This window comes from Tauraco erythrolophus, chromosome 21, assembly GCF_009769465.1.
Source record: "Tauraco erythrolophus isolate bTauEry1 chromosome 21, bTauEry1.pri, whole genome shotgun sequence".
NCBI lineage: Eukaryota > Metazoa > Chordata > Aves > Musophagiformes > Musophagidae > Tauraco > Tauraco erythrolophus.
The window spans coordinates 7,170,491-7,192,734 of NC_141485.1; the positions used below are offsets into that span (position 1 = coordinate 7,170,491).

At 51.2% G+C, this 22,244-nt stretch overlaps 4 protein-coding genes and 1 non-coding gene across 5 annotated transcripts; 4 read left to right on the top strand and 1 right to left on the bottom strand.

Annotated features, from left to right (window-relative positions):
* LOC104370305 (testis-specific serine/threonine-protein kinase 6-like) lies at positions 1 to 1,421 on the top strand. The gene is given in 3 exon segments (XM_009988925.2): positions 1 to 19; positions 779 to 1,129; positions 1,132 to 1,421. Coding segments are annotated over 3 exon segments (660 nt in total).
* LOC147527274 (Z30 small nucleolar RNA) lies at positions 363 to 458 on the top strand. The gene has a single exon (XR_015222773.1). It is a non-coding gene; the product is annotated as a Z30 small nucleolar RNA (small nucleolar RNA).
* A 3,665-nt stretch (positions 1,422 to 5,086) lies between the features above and the next one.
* Positions 5,087 to 6,771, top strand: LOC104381250 (fibrinogen-like protein 1-like protein). The gene is made up of 2 exons (XM_086624399.1): positions 5,087 to 5,216; positions 6,143 to 6,771. The coding sequence occupies exons 1-2, from the start codon at positions 5,144 to 5,146 to the stop codon at positions 6,769 to 6,771; spliced, it is 702 nt and encodes a 233-aa protein (XP_086480525.1). The 5' UTR covers positions 5,087 to 5,143.
* Positions 6,772 to 9,569: 2,798 nt separating this feature from the next.
* Positions 9,570 to 11,325, bottom strand: LOC104381251 (fibrinogen-like protein 1-like protein). The gene is made up of 2 exons (XM_086624397.1): positions 11,268 to 11,325; positions 9,570 to 10,204 (listed from the first exon to the last, which is right to left on the bottom strand). Exons 1-2 carry the CDS (start codon positions 11,323 to 11,325, stop codon positions 9,570 to 9,572), a joined length of 693 nt encoding a protein of 230 aa, XP_086480523.1.
* Positions 11,326 to 16,596: 5,271 nt separating this feature from the next.
* LOC104381252 (fibrinogen-like protein 1-like protein) lies at positions 16,597 to 22,244 on the top strand. Its single transcript, XM_009988928.1, has 4 exons — positions 16,597 to 16,600; positions 18,231 to 18,374; positions 20,473 to 20,535; positions 21,616 to 22,244. The coding sequence occupies exons 1-4, from the start codon at positions 16,597 to 16,599 to the stop codon at positions 22,242 to 22,244; spliced, it is 840 nt and encodes a 279-aa protein (XP_009987230.1).

Consider the following 22,244-nt stretch of genomic DNA (forward strand, 5'->3'; position numbering starts at 1 on the left):
ATGCTGCTGGGTGACAGAGGTGAGTACAGGAAGGTAGAAATAGCAACTCAGGCTCAGGTTTCTCAGTCTTGTAACAGCCACTCCTGTCTCATCTCCCAAGGGCCAGTGTTAAATTACTGCAAACTCTGTCCTGTAGAAAGCCATGTGATCCTGAAAAGAATTATCCCAGAACCTGAGTTCATCTGTGTTTCTTGGCGGTGGGGAGGTGTATGTTTGTTTGTTTGTCTTTTCCTCCCAGGGGAAAAAACCATTTCTGTTCTAGTTGCTGACTTGGGAGCAAGCTTCTTTTTGAGTGGAAATAGGTTTGCCCAAAGCAATGATTCTATAAAAGGATTCTATAGAAATGATTCTATGATTTTACAAAGCAATGATGAGCGAATTACACTGAACTGGTATTGCTGAGACTTTGTGTCTTTGCTCTGACCAGGGCATGACCACGTAATCTTCTCTCTGAGCTTATTTAGGCTAAACTCATCTAGAGTAAACAGCTTTGCTGCTTCTTGAAACTTTTTGATGCACCCTAAAAATTAATGAAAAAATACTGTGAATTTTTAGCAATGTGTTTTACTGGCAGAAAACCAAACCCTCGATTTGAAAAGCGAGTCGTGCAAATACGCGTTTGGGTTTGTGTATCTTGCTGCCACTTAGCAGCAAACTTAGGTTTAGTACTGAGCTTACAGTGAGACGGGTTTCCTGGTTTTTCTCCTATGCATGACATGGCTTACAAAACTCCTTATACTCTGTCACTTAATCTTCTCTGTTTGTAAATGCAATGCAGACTCCGTAAAGTGGAGTGGAGATCTCCGTAAGATCCAGCACCCCAACATCATGCGCATCTTCGAGGTCACGGAGAGCTGCAACAGGAAGGTCTGCATCGTGATGGAGGTAGCAGCCACTGACCTGCGGCAACTGGGGAAGCTGCTCTGTGTCCCCAAGGCCTGGGACATCTTTGCACAGGTCGTAGGGGCTGTGCACTACCTGCATGACCGCAGCTTCGTGCACCAGGACCTCAAGTGTGAGAACATGCTGCTCACTGCCGACGGCTGCCAGGCCAAACTCGGTGATTTTGGCTTTAGCAAGGAGGTCAACGGCTACCCTGAGCTAAGCACCACATGCTGCAGGACAGCAGCCACAAGTCCTCTGAGGTGCTGATGGGCATCCCCTAAGACACCAAGAAGTTCGATATGTGGAGCCTTGGGGTGATACTCTATGGGATGGCAACCAGCTGCATGCCCTTTGATGGCACCTGCATCCTTCGCATGGTCCAGCAACAGAAGAAAGGGGTGCAGTACCCAGAGGGGCTGCCCCCACTGCCGGAGCCCTGCCAAGCCCTCATCGCCCAACTCCTCCAGTTCAACCCGGCCTCCTGGCCCAGCGTGGAGCAGGTGGCCAGGAACAGCTGGCTGAAGGGGGATATCTGAATGAGGAAAATCTCCCCAGAGATCCGGGAGAGCAGTAATGGTTCAGTGCAATCAGTGCTGTAGAGAAAGAGCGTTTCTGTGGTTTATTCATCATTTTGAGCCCAGGGGTGCCTATATGTGGAGCTGATTGAACTTCAAGCACCAGCAAGACTGCGTGCTCTCAGAAGGTGGTCAGATCCCTCCACAAAGATGAACAACTGAAAACACAGCTGTGTCTCATATTTGTATAATTCTATAGGATTTCTCTTTTTTTTTGTGATGAAAAAGTAGGTTTTTTTGTAATTACTCAACGTGCTTGCAGTTAGAAATACAGCGACTTGTATAAGGAAGTGTGGTCTCTTTCTTTGACTGTAAAATTTTTTCTGTTGCTCTTTCGAAGTGCTCTCTTAAAAGGATGTCGTTGCCTGGAAATTGCCTGCTGGGATGGCTCCGACGATGAACCTGTTGTGGCTCATGGTCCTGCTTCAACAAGCAAAATTTCATTTTGTTCTGTAATTTGAGTGATAAACAAGTATGCATTTGTAGTATGTCTATACATATACTTCTATAGGTATGTAGGGGACAAAAGGAAGTCCAAGGAGTGCCTGTACATGTGTTTGCTCATGTGTCAGTGTCTGGGATTATGGTGCTTTATTTTCTTTTCTATTTTCTTCTTTTTCCTGGTGGTCAGAGCCCTGTCCCGGCCTGTGGAGCAGGAGAATATTTTACCATGCCAAGCAAAGAGAGGTGCGAGAGGTCGGTGACGCTGTGGTCGTATTCCCCTCTGCTGTGGTCACGGCTGCTCATGCAGCCCCTCGCACATATGTGTGATCCCCCCCAGTGCGTGTGTTGGCGTGCGCTGGCCATGCCAAGGCCACGGGTTAATCATCACTGGCCTCAAGTAACATTTTATTTTTAATGGTTTTGGGGAAGGAGAGAGAAACTAACCACAATATTGGGGCAGAAGGTGGCTGCACCTGCCAGGACCCTGGGGAATGAGTGGTCAGGCTGCCCCTTGGGGTGCTGGGGGCACCCACTGGTTCGGGGGCACCCTTGAGGGGTGTGCTGGGTCCCTCTCCAGGGGGATCAGGGAGCCCCTCTGGGGGGATTTGAAACCCATCAGGGATCCTCGGGATGCGTGTTTGGGAGCCCATGAGTGTCTGTCAGGTTGGGTGGCCGTTTGGGGTGCAGTGGGTGACCATCTGGGGTCTCTGGGAGAGACCCATTGGTGCCTCAGGCCATCAGGGATTGATTCCCCTACCACGGGGCTCTGCATGGGTTGCTCCAGAGATTCACACGTTGCTGCTTGTGAGGGTGGGCCAATGCCAATGTCCTTGAGTCCTTTCCCCTTTCTCAGAGTGTAGGTCGCTGAGTTAAGGACTTTAGCCGGCTGTGTCCAAAGTCAGCTCCTTCACTAGAAAGGGCGTTGTGAAAAAGGCTAGAAGTGAGGGCCTGCTCCTCCTTCCCCTGGAGAGCTGCTTTTAAGCTGCCCCTTTACCACTGGTTACATGGCAGCTGTGCAGCAGCTTTGTTCCTCAGTTCTGTCCGTCATGGCACCCGCTGACTTGGCCTCCAGCTTGACCTCAGACCTTCCCTATCTCTGCAGACATGTCTGTGTCTGCAGCAAGCAGCAGACTGTCACTATCTCCAGACCAGAGTCTTATCCTGACTTTCTGCTGAGCATGCTGCACAAAGAGTGTCCCTGCTGCCCAGGACCCTGCCGGGGCCTCTGGGGTGACAGGATGTGCAAAGGGAAACAGGGCACATAAGAAGACAGGCGGAGGGCTAGTGGAACACCTCAGGGTGGTACAGAGGGGCTCTGGCATGAAATGGAAAGCAAATGTAGCACACTGGGGTGCACTACGAAGAGAATGGAGGACTCTAGGTGGCACCAGAAGGCAAACAGAGGAGTCTGAGGTGTACAGGAGGGAAATCGGAGGCCTCCGAAGGTGCACCTTCTTTTGGGTGCACAAGAATGTAAATGGAGTGATTCTTAGGGGACAAGAGGACCAAATGGAAGCCTCTGCATTGCACCTGAGGGCAAGTAAATGTCGACACTCACATCCCACCCGTCCCTTCTGTGGGTGCTCAGTTTCTATGGGTTCTGTCATCAGATCCCTTCCAGTCCCTCTGTGCACCCCCAATTCCCCTCCATTTTCCCTCCATGCACACAGAGATCCCCTCCCTTCCCTCTCTGTGCGCACAGGGTCAAGCTTTCTGCTTTCCCCTCTGTACATGCTCAGATCCCCCTTGCTGCTCTGCCTTCGCCCAGTTTCGCTCTGTCCTGGGCAGACACTCACTTTCCTCTGTAGGCATCCATCCTGCATGACCATTTCTCTGTGCCCAGAGACCACGGCTGTCTCAGCAGGCCTACAGAAACCTTCTAGCCAGTGTCTTTCAGCCAGGCCCATTCAGCTGCATCCTTGCAGATCAGGACTGTGGGCCACTGGGGAACAGAGACATCTCCTGCTTCCCACAGATGGAGATAACCTCTGCCACAACCCTCTGCCTAGTTGGAACTAGATGATCTTTGAGGTCCCTTCCAACCCTAACCATTCTATGATTCTATGATTCTATGATACAGTCCAGAAAACACCAGCCACTCCAAAGACTGTCCCACAGCAGTCAGTCTCTCTGGGAGTCTTGGAGCTGTTCTGACTTCCCCACCAAGAGCTAGGCTGAGCTTGTCAAAAGCACATTAAACAAGAACCAAATGACCTGGCAGCACTCTGCTGTACTGGTGGGAGGTGGGGACATCCCCACTGTTTGCTCTCCACACTGGTTAGTGACTGGCATTTAAGTGTTTATTTACTGAGCTGCACTCTTCAAAGCTCCCAAATATGCTGTTCCCAGGGGAAATTCTGTCCAAGGACCTAAGCACTCACAGAAGAGACCATTCCAAGGATTCTTGCTGGCATGGGGGTTATTTTCTTTGCAGTTCAGGAAGCTATGCACATAACCACAGGCACCTTCATCTCAGCTTGCGTTTTCTAAGGGCACAAAGGAACCCAGCCTGATTTCCTTCTCCAGAAGAAAGGAAGCTGGGAGGTGGGCGTAGGACCCACTCACCCCACCCACTGCAGAGGGCACTACAAATGCCTCTGTGAGAGCTGCTGCTCCACAGCTTTGCGCTCCAGAGGGCATTCCGGCTTCGACGCCATGGGTGAGTTATGGGGCTGGGAAGCGGAGCGCTCCTTGCGAGGAGCTCTGGTAGGGCAGCCTAGCAGTAGGGAGAGGCTCCGTGCACTAGTCCTTGCACACCGATGGGGAGCAGTGACATCAGTGCCCTCTGAGGGCATGCTCACCTGCCACCCCTTTGAACATCAGCACCTTGTGTCCTGCTTTCTGGCTTATCCCAGCCAGTCCCCTGATTCAGGGGCCAGGAATGAACTTGGCTTCGTTGGTTATTGGGTGCTTTGCTCTACCCAAAACTATCTCATGTATGACTTTTCAGGAGCTGGTCAAGGGGAAAAGGCAAGGTTCGCTGCCCCTTGGACAAAAGAGTTGAGGCCTTTTGGCAAGCTTTCCAGCTTGCACAAATCAGTCTCGTGCTGCCTAGCATGCTTGGTGCACTCCTGCATCTCACATGGTCGTGTTACACTGCACAGTGCTGGAGCCATGGATTTCCCACCTCTCTGGAGGGAGGGTCACATTTCATCTTTTCTCCATCTTTTCCCTTTCTAGCAGCCCAGTGCCTTCTACTCCTTGCTTGCCTGCTGGTCTTGGCTGCCCCAGGGCACTCCATGCATATACAAACTCTAAACATCTTCAAGAAATCTCCCTCCAACACTTCGGCGAGTGCTCTGAAGAAAACCAGTATGTAGCATCCCGTGGGCATCGTAGTACTCTCACCAACTCCTTCCGTTCCTTGGTCTGGGTCAGCCCTCGCTGGCAAACAGCCCCAGCCATGCTCTGGGCCAGTGGAGGCTTGGAAAAATGACACTTGGGAGAGGGTGTGCTCTGATGCCTCAGATCCACAAAACACCTCCATAGTGTATCTGTACACAGACGGGCTGGGGACAAGCGGCATCAACCCCAGGCTTTGCTCAGCTGGGGACAGGAGCTCTGCCCAGTTGGCAGGATGACCCTACCTGCAGTAGCAGGTCCTGCAGCAAGAGAGCTGGAAGCGTAGAGAGACCACACCTGCCAGCACAGCGGGGATCCAGTGCTGTGTGCTGATGTACAGCCAGCTCCGGGTGAGGAAGGGCCCTTCTAGTCCCGGTCCAGCTCCAGGATGGAGGATGGTGGATGTAAAGAAGTGTACACAATGCAGGCTGCAACGCTCTGTGTGTGTGTGTATGTGCACTGTGCAGACTGGTAAGAGTGTCTTTGTGCTTGAAGGGGTCATTTTTCTCCTGTTTCTTCAGTCACAGTCAGGGGCAAAGTCCTCTTCACCTTCCTCGCCAGTGTGACTCTGTTTTAGTGGCACAACTCCTTTTCAGGAGACCAAAAGCAGCCCACTAGTGTCCATATCAGTCTCCTGATATATACCAGCATAGCCCAGTGGGTCTGGGGCCTTTCACTGGGGCTGCCTTCTGTTAGGTGTCCCATATGGAAGAGGATCAGAGGGCTGAGGCCAATCTGTGCTCACCTCCAGCCAAGCACATTGACCTCTCTGGGCTGGGACAGTTGATTATCTCTCAGGTACTCTGGCCAGATGTCCCCCTATCCTGCCACAGGGTGAAACATGTTCTTGTCCTGCTGTACATGCTTTTGTTAAATCACCCTTTCTCCTGCCCCAGGTTGGCCCAAGGACTGCAGTGAGGTCTCTGCTGGCAGCCCCAGCGGTGTCTACGTCACCCAGCCCACAGGGCTGCACCCCATTGTGGTGTACTGTGAAATGAATGAGAATGATGGGGGCTGGACGGTCATCCAGAGGAACCGGCAGAGCACAGAGATCACCTGGGCCGAGTCCTGGAACACCTACAAGTACGGCTTTGGGAGTGTGCACGCTGAGTACTGGCTGGGCACCGAGTACATCCATCGGATCTCCCAGCAGAAGGTCTACCAGGTCAGGTTTGTCATCTGGGATGCTGCAAACAACACCAAGTTCGCAGACTACAACCTCTTTAGTGTGGAAGATGAGTCCCACGGCTACCGGCTGAGGCTGGGAGTGTACTCCGGGACCGCAGGGGATGCCATGGACTCAGACAATCCCAGGAATGTACACAACAACATGAAGTTCTCTACAAAAGATCGGGATCAAGACACTTATAGAGGGAACTGTGCCTCCAGATCTGGGGGTGGGTGGTGGTACTCAGCGTGTTACTCCGTACAGCTGAACGTCAAGGGGGGCATAACGTGGGGCAGCCTGTGCAACAAGAACTGCAAAGCTTCTGCCATCCTCATCAAACCAGCTCTGAATCATTAGTACTCTTTCCTCCTCCTGTCTGTGCTGGGCACATGGCCAAACCAGTGCCTTGCTGGGGCCCATTTTGCTGGCTGGGGGCCTGGGGCTGAATAAGGCTTTTCCTGTATATCAAGAGCTGTTTTCTTTTCCTCTTCTCCTGAAAAGTAGCTAAGCTCCCTGCTTTGCCTCTGCCCTTTCACCTGTGGTGGGTTTTAAGGATCATTATTAGACTAAGTCTTTATAAGGCTGCAATTTCCAAGCATGTTCCTTCTGGGGAGAAAACTCTGGTCAGAAATGTAAAACCTTCCGGATCTAGCAAGGTCTTATTCTCTTTTTGCTTTGCGAGTTTAGATGACTTCAGCAGAAAAATATCAGCCATCACTAGCTGACCTGATGTAAGCTGCTCTGAGCCCAGGCAGGCCATGTATGACCATATCCCTGCTGTAGTCTCTGTTCATCCTGCAGAATAAAATTGCTTTCGAATCTTGCACAGGCATGTGCAAATGTCCTTCATTTGCTTGGGAACTTCTTGCAACTGCTGCCAGTTTCTTGCCAGGAGCAGACCTGAGGGTCCTGATGCAGTAAGAAAAGACTTTCAAAGGGAAAATTTTTCATAAGATAAAACTGAGGAATTAAAGACAAAACTTTCACTGAGAGAAGAGAATTGGGTTTCAAGGTGGGGATCTTTCAAAAAAGGCAATGCAAGAGCAAGGACTAAGGGCAGGAGGAAAGCATCAGCTCAGTTCAGCCCTACCAGCCATGACCTGGAGCTCACCAGAGACAGCAGGCCAGGCAAGTGTCATCCTGCCTGCTGGCCCAGGCCTTGGGAGGTAACTGGAAGAGCGGATAAGGAAGAAAGGGACAACAGCACTGCAAGACCACACTGCACTGCATACACACTGCTTTAAGAGCTGAGGCAGCCTGACATGGCAGGGATCCCAGAATTTCAAGAGGCCTGGGTCAGCTTGGGTCCATATGGGCTTGCTCTAGTGTGGTGATATCTCTGTGAACTGGAGAGTTCAACAGTGGACATGTTACCTGTGGTGTGGTCTCCAAGTGCTGAGCAGAAGCTCAGGTTCTGCTGGTTGCGCTCTTGCTAATACAGCCCAGGATGCAGCTCACCTTCAACGCTGCCAACGTGCATTGCTGACTCCTAGGAAATTCCTGTTTACCAGGAACCCCAAGCCCTTTTCTGTCAAACCTCTCCCCTCCAGTTAGCTTGTACATCCAGGCTGGAGTGTAAAAGACTTTTTAAACCAGCAGACAAACCTCTCAGTCCAGAAACGCTACCCTCAAGTCATCTCAAACTGGGAAGCCTGTCTCAACCATCAGCACCCTCATGCACTCATCTCCCCATGCATCAGGGCTGCAGGGCCACAGATGCCTCCAGGGCAGCCAAGGCTGCCTGTGCAGCCTCTTCAGGAACACGGCACTGCCATAGCTCTGCAGGGTGCTCTGGGACCTCAGTCACAGATCTTGGCCTGAGAGTCCCAATTTGTTCAGGATTCACAGGCACAAGCCTTCCTTAAGCTCAGCTTTTCTTTCCAAGACAGAGGAGAGGAACTGTGGCTTCTTTCAAGTCCTAAGTTCAAACTTCCTTCCATCACAAAGGAGATCCATAGCCACATTCCTCCTCTGCAGCAGAGTACGATGGGACTGACTTACTCATATCTCTCATGCCCTCAGGGAGCCCACCACCCTCCCACACTCCAATCCGTGGTGGTTTCTTCCCTTTACCAGCATAGAGCAACCACCCAGCCATGGACAGGGGCAAACTATGAGCAAGGGTTTTTCAAGATACTGGGCTTTGCTGGCTCTGTTGGCTAATCATAGCCTTACAGCCACAGTTCAGTGCACAATGGCTGGAAGCAGCCATTGGAAGCAAAATTGCATCCAGAGATCTGGGAACAAAACCACAGACAGAATTAGGTACAACAGCTGTACTCAGCTGTGTACAACAACTGTACCAAAGGGATAAAAGCTCAGGGTACAGGCTGATGCGGGGGACCATCAGGAACAGGGAGAACTGGTGTCAGGCCTTTGGCTGTGGAACATTGAAATATCTCAGAAAAAAAAAAGATAATTCAGCACAAAACCCCTGCATGCCACATCAGCTCTGCACCAGCCCGCCCCTGGGAGCAGAATCAGCTCCACAGTTGACCTGGCCCAGCACTGCCTGAGCAAATCATCTTTAAACCAGTAACCACAACACCAGCCCTGGGGGAGGTGAACTCTGCGTGTCCCAGGGACAACTGTCACCCCTTGGGCAGGTGTATCTCCTTGCCCAGGAGAGGACTTGCATAATACACCTATTTTCCTCCAGGTCTACCACCCTGGAGACCGGACAGTGACCCCCCCACGCTTATACGCAGTGTCGCCGCAGCAGGTAGACACAAGGCAGCAAAGTCTGGCTCTGGGGTTTATTGCAGCTGAGTTCTCCTATCGCGGGTGTCAGAGCTGTGGGGTGTACGGAGGGGAGCAGGGTCTGAGCAAAGCAGGGACACGCCGATTGCACAGGGGAGGGAACGTGCACTGTCTCCCCCTCCCCAGGATACCCACCCCAAACCAGTGCCTGCATCCCAGTGCTGGCCGGCACCGCGGCACTGGGCGAAGCTGCCCACATATCCAGGGCTCCGGGTGATTGCTCCTGAGCCCCAGACCCGCTGTGTTTCAGCTGGTGACGGTGCGGCTGAGCTGCAGACAGTGCAGGACGTGCACTGGGGTGGGCACTGAGCTGTTGGTAGGCATGGGAACGAGGCGCTGAGCTGGGGATGGTGGCACTCCCCCAAACTCCTGGGAGGATGGGCGCTGCGGCACGGTCAGCACACGTCTGTGGGTTTGACCAGGATGAGGGAGGATGAACAGTCGCCACTATCGCAGAATCCCGGCCAAAGGATGTGGTTTTTAGCATTGAGCAGGACGTTCTGGCACCTGTCGTACCACCACCCCCCGTAGCTGTTGGCACAGTTCCCGCTGTATTGGTCCTGGTCCTTGTCAGTCGTGCTGAACTTCATGTTGTCGTGTATGCCCCCCTTCTTGGGGTGATAGCTGGTCAGATAGTCATCCCCCTCACCAGAATATCGGCCCAGCCTCAGCGGGTAGCCACTGGCCTCGCTCTCCACCCTGAAGATGTCATATTCGGCGTAATGGGTGACGTTGGCTTTATTCCGCACAATGAAGCGGACCTTGTAGGTGCCCTGCTGCGTCAGCAGGTGCAGGTACTCGGTACCCAGCCAGTGATCGCCCTGCACGTTCCCGAAGCCGTACTTGTAGGTGGTCCAGGATTGCTTCCATGTGATCTCAGTGTCATGAGAGTTTCTCTGGACAACAGTCCAGCCTTTGCCTTCGGTGTCCATGTCGCACCACACCACGCGTGGAGGAGACCCGGCCGGCTGGATGACGTACACCCCGCTGGGGGTGGTCTTGCGGAGATGGCTGCAGTCTGCAGGGAACCCTGCGGTAGCAGCAGTGGCAAGCACAGGGTGAGGCAGGAAAGAAAAGGGTCATGTGAGTCTACCAGGGCAACAAGGAGCTCCTGTAGAGGAGTGAGAACTCAGGACAGAAAGGGCTGGTTTTATCTGTGGTCTACTTCACAGTGTAGAGTGGCTTTTTCACTGGCTCATCCACAGAGCAACCGAAGGCCTTTAAGTCAGTGGCCCTGGTGAGAGCCCTAGGACCTGTTTCTCATGACTTGCTATTTCATTTGGAGCCTTCTAATGCATTTGGCCAAGAAAAGAGGGGAAAAAAGTCTTACAGATGCCAGTGATATCCTCCAAGTATATCTGGCCCTCACACAAGGCCCTTGATATATTAAGCTTCAGCTCTTGCAAGGATCAAAAGTGTCCAAAATGTTCCACTGCATGAGGATATGTAACGAAAATTTATGTTCTCCCTGGGAGTCATGGAATTGCAAAGAAGGCTAAGTTCTAGCTTGATCTCATAGGGATCTCTTCCCTCAGGTTGTTGCAGTTTATCTGTTAGCAGGACTGATCTGTCATGACTGACTTACCAAACTAATTTGCTATCTAATTTGGTTTTCTTGTTTTGTGTCTGATGAGGGACAATTTGCCGTGGGTAATTCCAATCCAGTCCACGAAATTCTGTTTTTCTTGGGCACATAGGTCTTGCAGGGAGTGCAACCCTCCCTTGGAGGGAGGAAGGGAATACTCCTAATTCAAGAAGAGATTTTAAAAAAAAAAAAAAAAAAATTGCTGGTAGGATCTCTCCTAGAACTGAAGTATAAAAAGACACAAGCACCGCAGAGCAATCCTGCCAAGCTATGGTGTCTGGGCAGAAACCCCTTGGTTTCAGCATGGATCCACCAAGGGGGTGAGGATGGCTTGGCTGACGTCAGGCTGCTTACCGTGCAAGCCATGGCCCAGGGGTTTGTGTGAGTAAGGAGTTCTTGTGCTATGCATCAGCCTGGCTGTGTGCTGGCCTTCCTAGCACTTAGGGAGACCCTTTCCTGCTCTGTGCCTTGGTGCCAAGTCAGTGCCCTCCACCCACTCCATACTCACCACTCCGGGAGCTGGCAGTCGGTACTGCTGGGCCAGCGCTTGCGCAGAGGAGAAGCATCGCCACCAGTGTGGATAGGAGGACAAGGTCCCCATGGAGCCAGCTTGTCCCAGCCTGGAGCCCTGGGGAGGAAAGGGCCCAGCACCATTAGGATCCCTGGGCAGCCCCCTCTGTCCCTGCCAACGGCCCCCACGGAGCTCGGACCAGGGAAGGCAGGGCCATGGGGCAAAGGCAGGAGCAGGGGGCTCCTGGGGTGGTGGAAGCTGCAGCTTCAATGCAGGCTCTGCCCCTGCAGGGCTGAAGTAAGGTGAGAGATGACTTTGTCACCCTCCTGAGCAGCCCCTTCCCTGCGGCAACCTGCAGATCTGTTGTCAGAATCTACAGCCCAAGAGTAGCTAACAGAGGATAATGACACAGCTAGATTTGGGAGAGTAGTTTGCCAGGAGGGAGGCATCACAAGAAACTTCTTTTTGGAGTAATCATGCTTAAGCCTTTTATATAAGCCATTCCAGACCAATGGCAAATAGTGGGAAAACAGATCCAAAGGATGGGTCCTATTGCACAGATACCAGCTCCCAAGCAGACAAGAAGTCTCCTGGGCCCACACAGTGACAGAAACCCAAACTCCCTCTGCTGGCCACCAGCACAGCCTACACCCTGCACTAGCTCATTTACTGGGGGAGATGCCATCATGCGTGGGGAAGGACCCCTGTGCAACCACATGTGCCACATGCATTAGTCAGGAAGAGAAAGGACCAAGTCGAAATTTAGGTCTCGACATTAACCTCCCTTGACAGGACATGGGAGTAGAGGGCATAGGTAGCCTGGGGAAAGCATAGGCTGGCACCAAGCATGTGTGTCGTTTGGTGCTTTGGTCTTGCGTCCCTTCTGCTGCCAGGGTGCCTGGTAGCACGCATCACCCAGGCCAGATCATGGCTGCTGTCCTGCTAATCATATTGTGCCTTTGTATACTCACCCCAGTCAGGTCTTGTTTGAGCCCAGCACCACGCATGAATGCAGTGTGCCGCTGGGAAGATAACTCACCCATCACAACAGCACGGCTGAGCAGAGAGCAGGAACCCAGTGGTGCACCCTCCCACGCCGAGCTTTCCACAGTGACTTTATAGGCACTGCACACACCCACTCGTGTTCACGCGTGTTATTTGTAGAGGCACAAGGAGGCACTTGCAGACTGTGACTCGAGTAGTTTTCTGCTCCCATGACAGCACAACTAAAGCCCTGGAGGGGAGGGAGGCACACCCTTCCAGCCAGAGAAGTACAAAATAATCCCCTCCATTATGAGGGTTTTCAATTATTGACTCTCCCAGCTACACAAACACTACATGTGAGTAGCTCACTTGGAGCAAATTCTGGAGAGCCATGATCAAACTGAAGTGGAGGGACGCATATTTTTAAGGACATACATGCAGAAACTAGCAAACGAGGAGAGATTAGGTCTCCTATTTGCCCAGTCCAAAAGGTGACCTTGGAAAGGTGAGGACAGGTCCTCAAGAGACATGCTTGCTTGCTAACTCTCTGCTGGCAGGTTTCAGGATCAATGAGTTAAGTCATTGGGCTGGAACCAATGCCCAGCAGCCAGAAGTCATTGTATACACAGTGTCCTCTGGCACCGCAATCCATGTGCTCTGAGTAGAGGGCAAGGGCTCCAGGTTACAAACTGTGGGTCCCTTTGCCAATCTCCTTCCCAATCCCTGTCTTTGGCATGGTGAGACCCTGCAAATCCCCCCCAGCCTCAGCAAAGTCAACCAGTGGTTGCCCCCTCTACAGGAGCAAAATGTTCTCAGGACTGATTGTTTGGGAGGGCTGTTCTTCGAGCCAGAAGGTGCAGACAGCTCCATCACTTTGTCGAGCCAATTTTGAGAGGATAAAAATGTGGCCCCTCTACTTTCCCCTCCTGTGTTGGTTTCAGTAGCCTACTGACCAGATATCTTCTTCATCGCACAGTTTTAAACCTGTTGTTCACAGCAAGCCAGTGTCAAGCTGAGGCTCCCACCAAACTTGCCATACTGCAGGAGACCATATCAAACAGTGCAACTTGCAGGTCTGGATGGATAGTGACATCCAGACCTCTCCAAGGTAAGAGATCCCTTGATCAACTTCCATTTGAACCCTTAGATCTCACCCCTGCTTGCTTGGTTAGAGGTTGGGAGCCCTTGTCTGCAACCTCATTTAGTTTGGGAGAATCACAAAAGCAGCACTCTCAAGCCCATGGAGGGAGGAGCACCCCAGCTGCCCTGGGAAGAAGGACCTCAGGCAGAGGGGCCATGTCCCCTTTCCGTGGAGGCAGGAGAAGTGGGTGACTTAGGGGCTCCTGTGGGCTGCTCCCAGAACTTACGTCAGTGCTGAGCAGTGCAATGCCTTGGGGAGTGGTGGGGTGCCTGTGCCAGGGCTGGCGGGCAGGCTGCTGGCTGCTGCTGGCGAGCCACCATGGGAATCACTGCTGGCAACTGGGCTGCCAGATACAGAGGGAACATGGGCCCCGCAGGCCATGGAGAGGAAGTCCTCCCCTGCCCCTGTGTACAGCAGGCTTCAGGGGGCTGCTCGGAATAGATGCAAATGGTATTTCCTTCAAAGAAACAACGTGTCAACAGGACAGCTTATTTGCAGTCCAGTGGAGACCTGGGCTTTGACTTTAGCTCAAACATTCCAGTGGATGGTGTCTTCAAAGCTATCAAACAAAGGTCTTCTAAATTACGCTGATGTGGGACTTCTTTCTGAGAAGACAGCTGCAAGAGGACCTCTGAGCGGATACAGTTCGGAAGCAGAGCTGCGGACAACAACCAGTGGTTGCTCTCCAGAGAGGCAGGGCTGGGGGCACCGTGCAGGACTCGTCCCCTCCAGGGAGGAGAAGGAAGGCGTGAGCCGGCTCTCTGGGAGCAGCAAAGGCTGGCTGCTCCCTGCAGGCAGGCGGCTCAGAAGCCAAGGGTGAGCCCTGAGGGGGCAATACCCTTGCTGGTGGGGCTCTGTCCTGCCAGGTCTGAGCACAGCAAGCAGACCTGGGTGTTGGCAACAGCTCCAGGGAAGGCAAGCAGTGAACTGGGTCCAAGATGCTGGACAAAAGGACACAGTGGAAAAGGCAGGGCTGGAGACAAGCTACAACATGGATCTGATCGGTCCAGCCAGGAAATAAACTATCCACAGAGTAGGTCTGAGATTCATCCAGAAAAGAAGGCAAGAGAGGGGACTGGAGACCAGTGCTCACACGGTGTGGCTCAGGTTAGGGCTGGAGGCCCAGGGCTGAGCTGAAGCAGCCTCCTTGGGCCCAGGGGAAGGTCCCAAGTGGGACTGGTCACCAGCCATTACTCAGGGCCATGACAGAAGCAGTTAATCCTGAAAGAACAAATGACACTGGCCTGGCTGGGAGCACGGGTCTGTCATGCTCTGCAGGCCCTCAGGCTCTCGTTATAGCTCTTTGGGCTGACAAAGTGGCTTCTGAAGGCACGTTCTGCTGTGGTCTGCTCTGCATCTTGCACAAGGTGCGGTGCCATGGCAGTGCTCCTGCAGAAGCACAGAGGCTGGGGAGATGGGTCTTCAGAGAACTGGAGAAACACAGGGTGACGGTGACCTCCAAATGTCTCTGGTCTGATCTTGAGGCCAAAGCAGGGACAACTTAGAATGGGTTGCTTAGGGTCATGTCTAGGTCAGTTGTGAATATGTCAAGGAATGGAAGTCTCAAAACTTCTCTTTTTCTTTCAGTCTTTGAACACCCTCAGGCTGAAAATTTTTTTATCTAATTCTAATTTCCCTCCCTTCCCTTATGTCCATTGTCTACCATCCTCTCCTGTGCACCTCCAAGGAGAGTCTAAGAATCATAGGGTGATAGAATAATTTAGGTTAGGAGGGACCTCTGAAGGCCATCTAGTCCAACCTCTGCCCAAAGCAGATCTAAAAAATTAGGTCCTGTTCACATACATCATGGCTCCTGCCTCGACTGTCTTGGTGATCTTAGCTGGACTCCTTCTGGAGTTTTAGTTGCTGTTGTGCATAGAAGAGTCCCACACAGGACACAGCACTCCAGCCATCATCTCACACGTGGGAGTGAATAATCCCTTCCCTCACCCTCCTGGCTGCATTTTTCCAGATGCAGCCCAGGGTGCAGCAATAAACAGATCTGTGCCACAACTGTGGCTATTTCAATATCAAACATGCACCAAGCAGGAGCTGGGCCCCAGGACACAGCTGGGGTTTTAGAGAAATGCCCTCTATGGCCTTCCCCCTGCCTGTCTTGCACATCCTAACCCAAATACTGGACATAGCCTCCTGGAAAAGCTGGCTGGGGACTGGAAGTTGTTGGTGAACCTCTACTGAGGGTTGCTGCCTGCCTTTGCTTTTGCATCTGCTGTTGAGCAGAAGCAGCAGCCCAGCAGGGCATGCACAGGAGCCTCCATGACCAGGCAGCCATGCTGCAAGTGAACAGCCTGTGACAAAAGCCCAGCCTGCTCCTCCACAGGCTCTGGAGTCTTGTGCTGTCCAGCACAAAGTGGATGCTGGGGTACAGGAGCCCTCATAAGTCAGAATACTGTGGGTATCAATCCCTAGGAGAAGGATAGTCTGACATTTTCTCTAAGAAATCCATGGTTTAAGCACTCCTAGTAGCAGAGAGGGGCTTGAAGTGAGACCATTTTACGTCAGTGTCACGTCACGGTTCCTAGAACTTCCTTGTGACTGCTGCAAGGGCCAGGGAGACCACAGTGCACATTGCACAAGAGGCAACATGGTGGTGGCAGGGCAGGCACGTCAGGAGGTACCTGGAGTGGCACTTTCTGAAGTCCAGTGCACAATTTGCCAGGAACACTAGAGTACCTCTCTTCCCTGAAGGGTCTAATGGGATCTCCAGTGGCTGCTGGGCTCCACGCCTGCTCTGGAGAGAGCGATTTACGCCTGATGTTTGATTTCCGTCCAGGAGAGGGAATGTCATCCGGGTATTTACTTATGAGTTGAAATGCACAGAGGTGCCCAGAGGATGCCGTTCTCTGGGGAAACCCTGCCAGGGCAGGGTGGCAGCCAGGCACTGTAAATTGTGGTTGGTTTAAGGCATTCGTTTATTGGCACTAAATTATTTGCGTTGCCTCTGAAGAAAGCTCTTCACCTTTGTGAGACACAGCCTCCATTGTCTGAGGACATATCACTTAATGATGAAGAGCAAATAAACCACTAGTCCCGTTGCCAACCAGAGAATAAGTGCTGGGGTCTGGGTCTCGTGCCTCCACCCCCTCACCTGCTGAGCCCTATAACTTCCAGGCGGGACACCCCTCCAGCCAGGCCAAACCAGCTCGACTTCCCACTCCGCAGGGTCCCCGCAGAGACAGCATGGGTGAGTGTGGGACAGGATGGGAGGGGATGGCACCGCTGCGTGTGGCTGTGGGTCACAGGGCATCCTGGTGCTTTATCTTCTGCAGGACCCCCTGCTCCCCACACCCCAGCCAGACCAGCGCTAAGGCCGTTACATTGTCTGGCTCGCTGTGCCTTGGGCTGGGAACTGGAGCAGGAGCCTGCAGGTTCTGCCGTTTTCAGGCTATACAGCGTAGCCCTGGCATGCCAGATAGCCCATTTCACGAGCCTCATATTTACTGAACTTTCTTTGTAATTTTCAGTTCCGGAAGGAAAGCATTAAATACCTTAGAATAGAAAACAGGTATTTTAGATGTTCTTGCTTAAGGATTGATATTGAGCAGGTATCAAGATCTAGATGCTCGAAAGCACATTAGTGTTCCCAGAACACCCAGGAGAGACTGATCCTTTCCCCTGCATCTCCTTCTTACCCAGACCTTTCATGACCGTTCATAGGGGAATGGGCCAGGAGCAGAGGGAGCATCGCCTCTCTGGTGGCCTAAAGGAGAGATGTCTTTACACATGCTTCTAAACACAACAAAACACTAAATGTTATGTAGGAATTAAGAAGCAAATCAGCTGGACTGAAGTGTGTTTAAAAGACCTTTGCTGTAAAACTGCAACCAGCACAAATGATTGGGAAGGCCCTGGGCATTCCCAGAAAGGGCTGCTTGTCTCTAGGGTGGCTGCAATCGCACACAGCAGTTCCGTGCCTGCATCACTGATTGTTTTCCTTCTCCATCATCTCAGGAACGTTGCCAAACCCAGGTATCCCAGGGCAGTACAATAGGTTTGGGTCTGCTCCTTTTCAAACAGTGGAGGGATCACATTGGCAATCTATCAGAGTCAGCTATGTCTATCATATCGTGAACAGATTTCCCCATGGGCAGGTGTCTCCACAATGCCCCTCTCTCTAGGAATCATGATAAACTTTCTATTATTTTATTTAGATTTAATATTTCAAAAAGCGTGCTGGTTTCCCTGGCTGCTCTGAACAAGAACAAAGCAGAGGAGCTGGCTACAGATGGAAATTTGGAACGAGTCATATAACCAGCTAAAGGACATAATTTGTACCAGCCAGTAATTACCAGGCAGTAATTCCTAAAAGTTCATTCTGTCCCTCTTAGCCATGCTGCTTTCTAGGGCTTGTTCCTACCGAGACACCTGAGTTCTTACTGCCCACAAACCTGGACTGGAGGTAAGTGTAGTGCCAGCTTACACTGTGTGAGTGCGTCACTGGAGCGTGGTGGGAGCTGGGAGGAAAGGGGATTCCTTCCTCTATGCTCGCCCTGCTTGTCATCTCCAGCCCAAAACTTGTTTTTTACAGGGATTTCTGATTACAGTCATTTTGGGTTTGGACAAGGCTTTAGCACTTCTTGTGTCTCAAAAACCACGAGCAGCAGGTGCCACTGCTAATGACTCCTGCCAATGAGTATGTGACAGCTCATCTAAATGAGTGACTCGGGACTTTTGGCTCCAAGAGGGAGCTCTACACATAAGGAATTTTATTTTCCTACTTGACTCTGCAAGTAAAGGAGTCAAATGGGATTCATGGCTCTCTAATGGAAGAGTTACAATCTATTTGTTCTTTTTCCAATCTCTTCCCATTTCAGCTACCAAATGCCTTTATCTCCCGCTTTTCACCTGCCTGCTGGCCCTGGCAGCATCTCTTCCTGCCTTTGACATAAAAAACTTGCATCTCCTCAATGGCACGCTGGATGAAATTATGAATGTTCCCCCAGAGTCCTCCCAGCTCGGTGAGTATATCACTACAACAGGGAGAGGCAAACAAGGTCACATTCAGTCAGATCCTACGCAGGCCTCCTCAACAGTGTAACTACACCCCTGTAACATAGAGGAAGGACTAAATACTGCTGTATGTGTTGCCAATGCCAATGCAATGTAGGCCATCTTACCAGAACAAGAATCATCTCAGAGTCCTCCTCTGCTTGCTGCCTGTCTCTTCTCCTGTCTGGCACGAAGTTCTTCTGTCCATAAGTGAGTCTGATAGCACAAAGCCCAGAGTTCACAGGATCCCAGGAGAGGGGACAGGTTCAGTCTCATTGGCAGCAAGACCAAGTCGAGGGTGTTGAGGGCCACGGGCTCTTGCTTGGAGAAACAGTGTTAAAGATGTTAAGGCACACAATCGCAATGTGTTTTGAGGACATGGGGAACAGCAGCCACCTCTGGAAATCACAAGGTCACTGGAGAAATGAATTCAAGAGAGAAGCAAATACAAAGAGGAACTAAGTGGAGTTAATAGAAAGAGTCTAAGCAGTGGCACGAACACAGAGCAATCAGCCAGATGATGGCACAGAGTAACCTGCAAATACCAGGGTATATAGGAGCAGTGAGGAAGCCTCCAAGAAATGCTCCTGGGATAAAACTGGGGGCTGTGGGTGAGAAATGGCACAACAGAAAGAGGTGGTTCCCTTACGAGGGAGAAGGAAGAGTTCTTGGCAGAAGAGCTCAAGGTCCCAGTGTTTGATACTGGTTTCTCATCAGCCTCACTGCAAAGGTCAGCTGTCAAGAAACTGCCAGCACAGGGAGCACTCGTGACTGAGACAACAGCTCGGGCTTCACCGAGAACTGCAATTCCGAGTAGAGAGGGTGTGCTCTGGGCTTCACACTCATCTCCCACCCAGACCACTGGTTGGGTGCTCTGAATACGAGCAGCATGAATGCAAGATGGGTAAGCAGGGAGGCATGCCAGAGAAGACAAGCTAACATCCAAAAGTCTTGACTTGTGCAGGAGCGCCTCCAGATGGATGGGAAGTGAAGGCAGAAAGGAGCAGGGGCAGGCTGTGACTTACAAAATGAGCACAAGTGAACAGCTTCATATGGCTGTAGTGAAAGTAAATACCATCATAGGAAAGTTATCTGCCAGTAACAGACCACATTACATGAGTGTTTCCCACTCTGCACAGGCTCAGGCCAACCACACGTTCACTGGTGGGCTTTGATACACATTTGGAAAGGGGTCAAAAATCTGTCAGGTAGAGTGTGTCAGGGAAGGCTGAAGAGCTGAATGGTTTAGCCTCAAAATCAGAAGAGTGTGGAGGAGGAAGTGATAGCAATATTACAGTCTGTCTGCAGGAAAAAGGGTACTGTGAGTGTCGTAAGAGGAGGAATGGGCTTATGCACAGCTCAAGAGGCTGAAGTTCAACACTTCATAAGGGAAGGAACAGGAAAGCACCAGCTGAGAGTGAAAGCAGGGAGCAGATATTTGAGGAGGTCAGAGAGCAGCAGCTGCAGAGTTAGGCATCTTTTTCAGAGAAGGGACAGGAATGGCTTTTGTGATTCCATAAGCCTATGCTCCATTCCGCTGTTTTATAGTCACCAGTGGCTACACAGAAGATGTCCTTTCAGAAAAATTACACTAATTCACTCTAAATTGAAGAGTGAATCCTCTCTTCCAGCAACACCCTTCAAATTCCCTTCTGATCCAGCTAAGCAGAGCCCCTCTCCCAGCTTCTGATATCTGCACCAGTTTTCCTGTGTCTGCTCTCACGTTTCTTCCCCCTCTAATCCTTCCTTTTCCTGAGTCCCTTCCTAACTGCTTCTATGCACTTTAACAACCATCTTTCCAGTGTTGCCACCACCATTCAGGGTCTTCTCCCCTCACAGTGTGCCCAAATCCTTTTCACCAAGGAAGCATCTGCCCCATTCTAAGACCACATAAATTCCCCTGAACTGCCAACTGGCTGATATCTGAAATGGTAAAGTCCCTCTGGAATTAGGAGCAACAGCAGAAAAACAGTAATATCATCTGGAACAGATCATGCTCTCCTAGAAGGCATTTGACATATCTACTCTCAACACTCACTCCTGTCTCCTCTGTTCTTGTTAATTCAGATGATGATGGCAAACATGTTCGACAGGTCAGAGACATTGCCCACCACCCACCAGTGGGCCATGGTAAGTCTCTTCTCAAGGAGAACATCTGCTCATAAGGTTTCACCATTGCTGGGCTCATGAAGAACTCTTAGCCACCTTAGCCCATGTCCTCATACGCACTGGCTCTGCCCAGAAAAAAATTATTTTCTCATAGACTGCAGAGGTGTCGCAGCTCATAGCCTTGGGAGGACTCTATTACCAGCCATGTCCTGGCATCAGTAGTTGATGAGGATCTTTAGCATGGGGAATTTTCCACCTAAAGATCCGAAGTGGAAAGTGACGATTCGTTATTGGCCTTTGGGAAGTGGTTGTTGGTTATTTTCCTGTTTTCACTATACAGTTGATGAGAAGACTGGGTAAGACAGGGACTGACTGTGTTACTGAACTGACTGAATCAACATTAGCCCATAGGACCACAGACAGGTCCTATCTGGATAGGAATAACCAGTAGCAGAGGTACTGGGAGCAGAGCAAGTCCCTTCGAAGAAGTGTGTAGGTGCATTCAGCTGTTGTATAAGGTGCTGACGCTGGAGCATAGAAAGGCCATAATCAAATTAAACAATTCAGGAAATCTCTAAAGAGCTGCTGGGGTAAGCCCAGAGAAAAACAATGGATTTGCCCTGTTGAGATCACAAGGGTTGATTTAATTATTAGCAGTACGAATGTCTTGAGGACACTGTCTCCAGGGATTCTGAGATTACTACAAAGCTCTAAAGTGTCCATGCTGTAACAGCAAACAGCTTTATAACCCCGATTTGATACATCACCTGTATGCTACAGGCGAATCACCACAGCACTACAAGACTGAATCCAGCCTTGGCTAGGGTGCATTTGTGCTGGGTGAAAGCAACGTCTGGTTGGTCTCACCAGGCCAAGACACATTGGCAGCATCCCCCCATCAGTTCAAATCCTGTCTTGGGAAGACATAAAGCTGAACTCTTATGCTGATCATTTCAAGATTTTGATTTACTCCTGTGAGCAGATGGCAGGAATACAACCCAAGAATGTGTGTGTAAAAGGATATAGGCACAAAAGAAACATCAGATGCTTTCAGTGTCTCGTTGTGTAGGATTTAATAACTATCTCTGTTTCCTGTCCCAGGTTGGCCCAAGGACTGCAGCGAGATCCCTGCTGGCAGCCACAGCGGTGTCTACATCATCCAGCCGAAAGGGCTCCACCACCTCGTGGTGTACTGCGAAATGAATGTGACAAACGGGGGCTGGACGGTCATCCAGAGGAACCAGAAAGACACACCAGTCACCTGGGCCGAGTCCTGGAGCACCTACAAGTACGGCTTTGGGAACGTGCGCAGTGAGTACTGGCTGGGCACCGAGTACATCTATCAGATTGCCAAGCAGAAGGTCTACCAGGTCAGGTTTATCATCCAGGACTCCACAGACAACATCAATTTCGCAGACTACAACCTCTTTAGTGTGGAAGATGAGTCCCATGGCTACCGGCTGAGGCTGGGCTCCTACACAGGGACAGCAGGTGACGCCATGACCTCGAACGATCCCAACACCATGCATGACAACATGAAGTTCTCCACAAAGGATCGGGATCAGGACACTTACAGTAGGAACTGTGCCTACAGCTATGAGGGTGGGTGGTGGTACTCAGCATGTTATTCTGTACGGTTGAATTTCAAGGGCGGCATGACATGGGGCAGCCTCTGCAAAGGGAACTGCAAATCCTCCCTTATCCTCATCAAGCCAGCTCCATATTGTTAA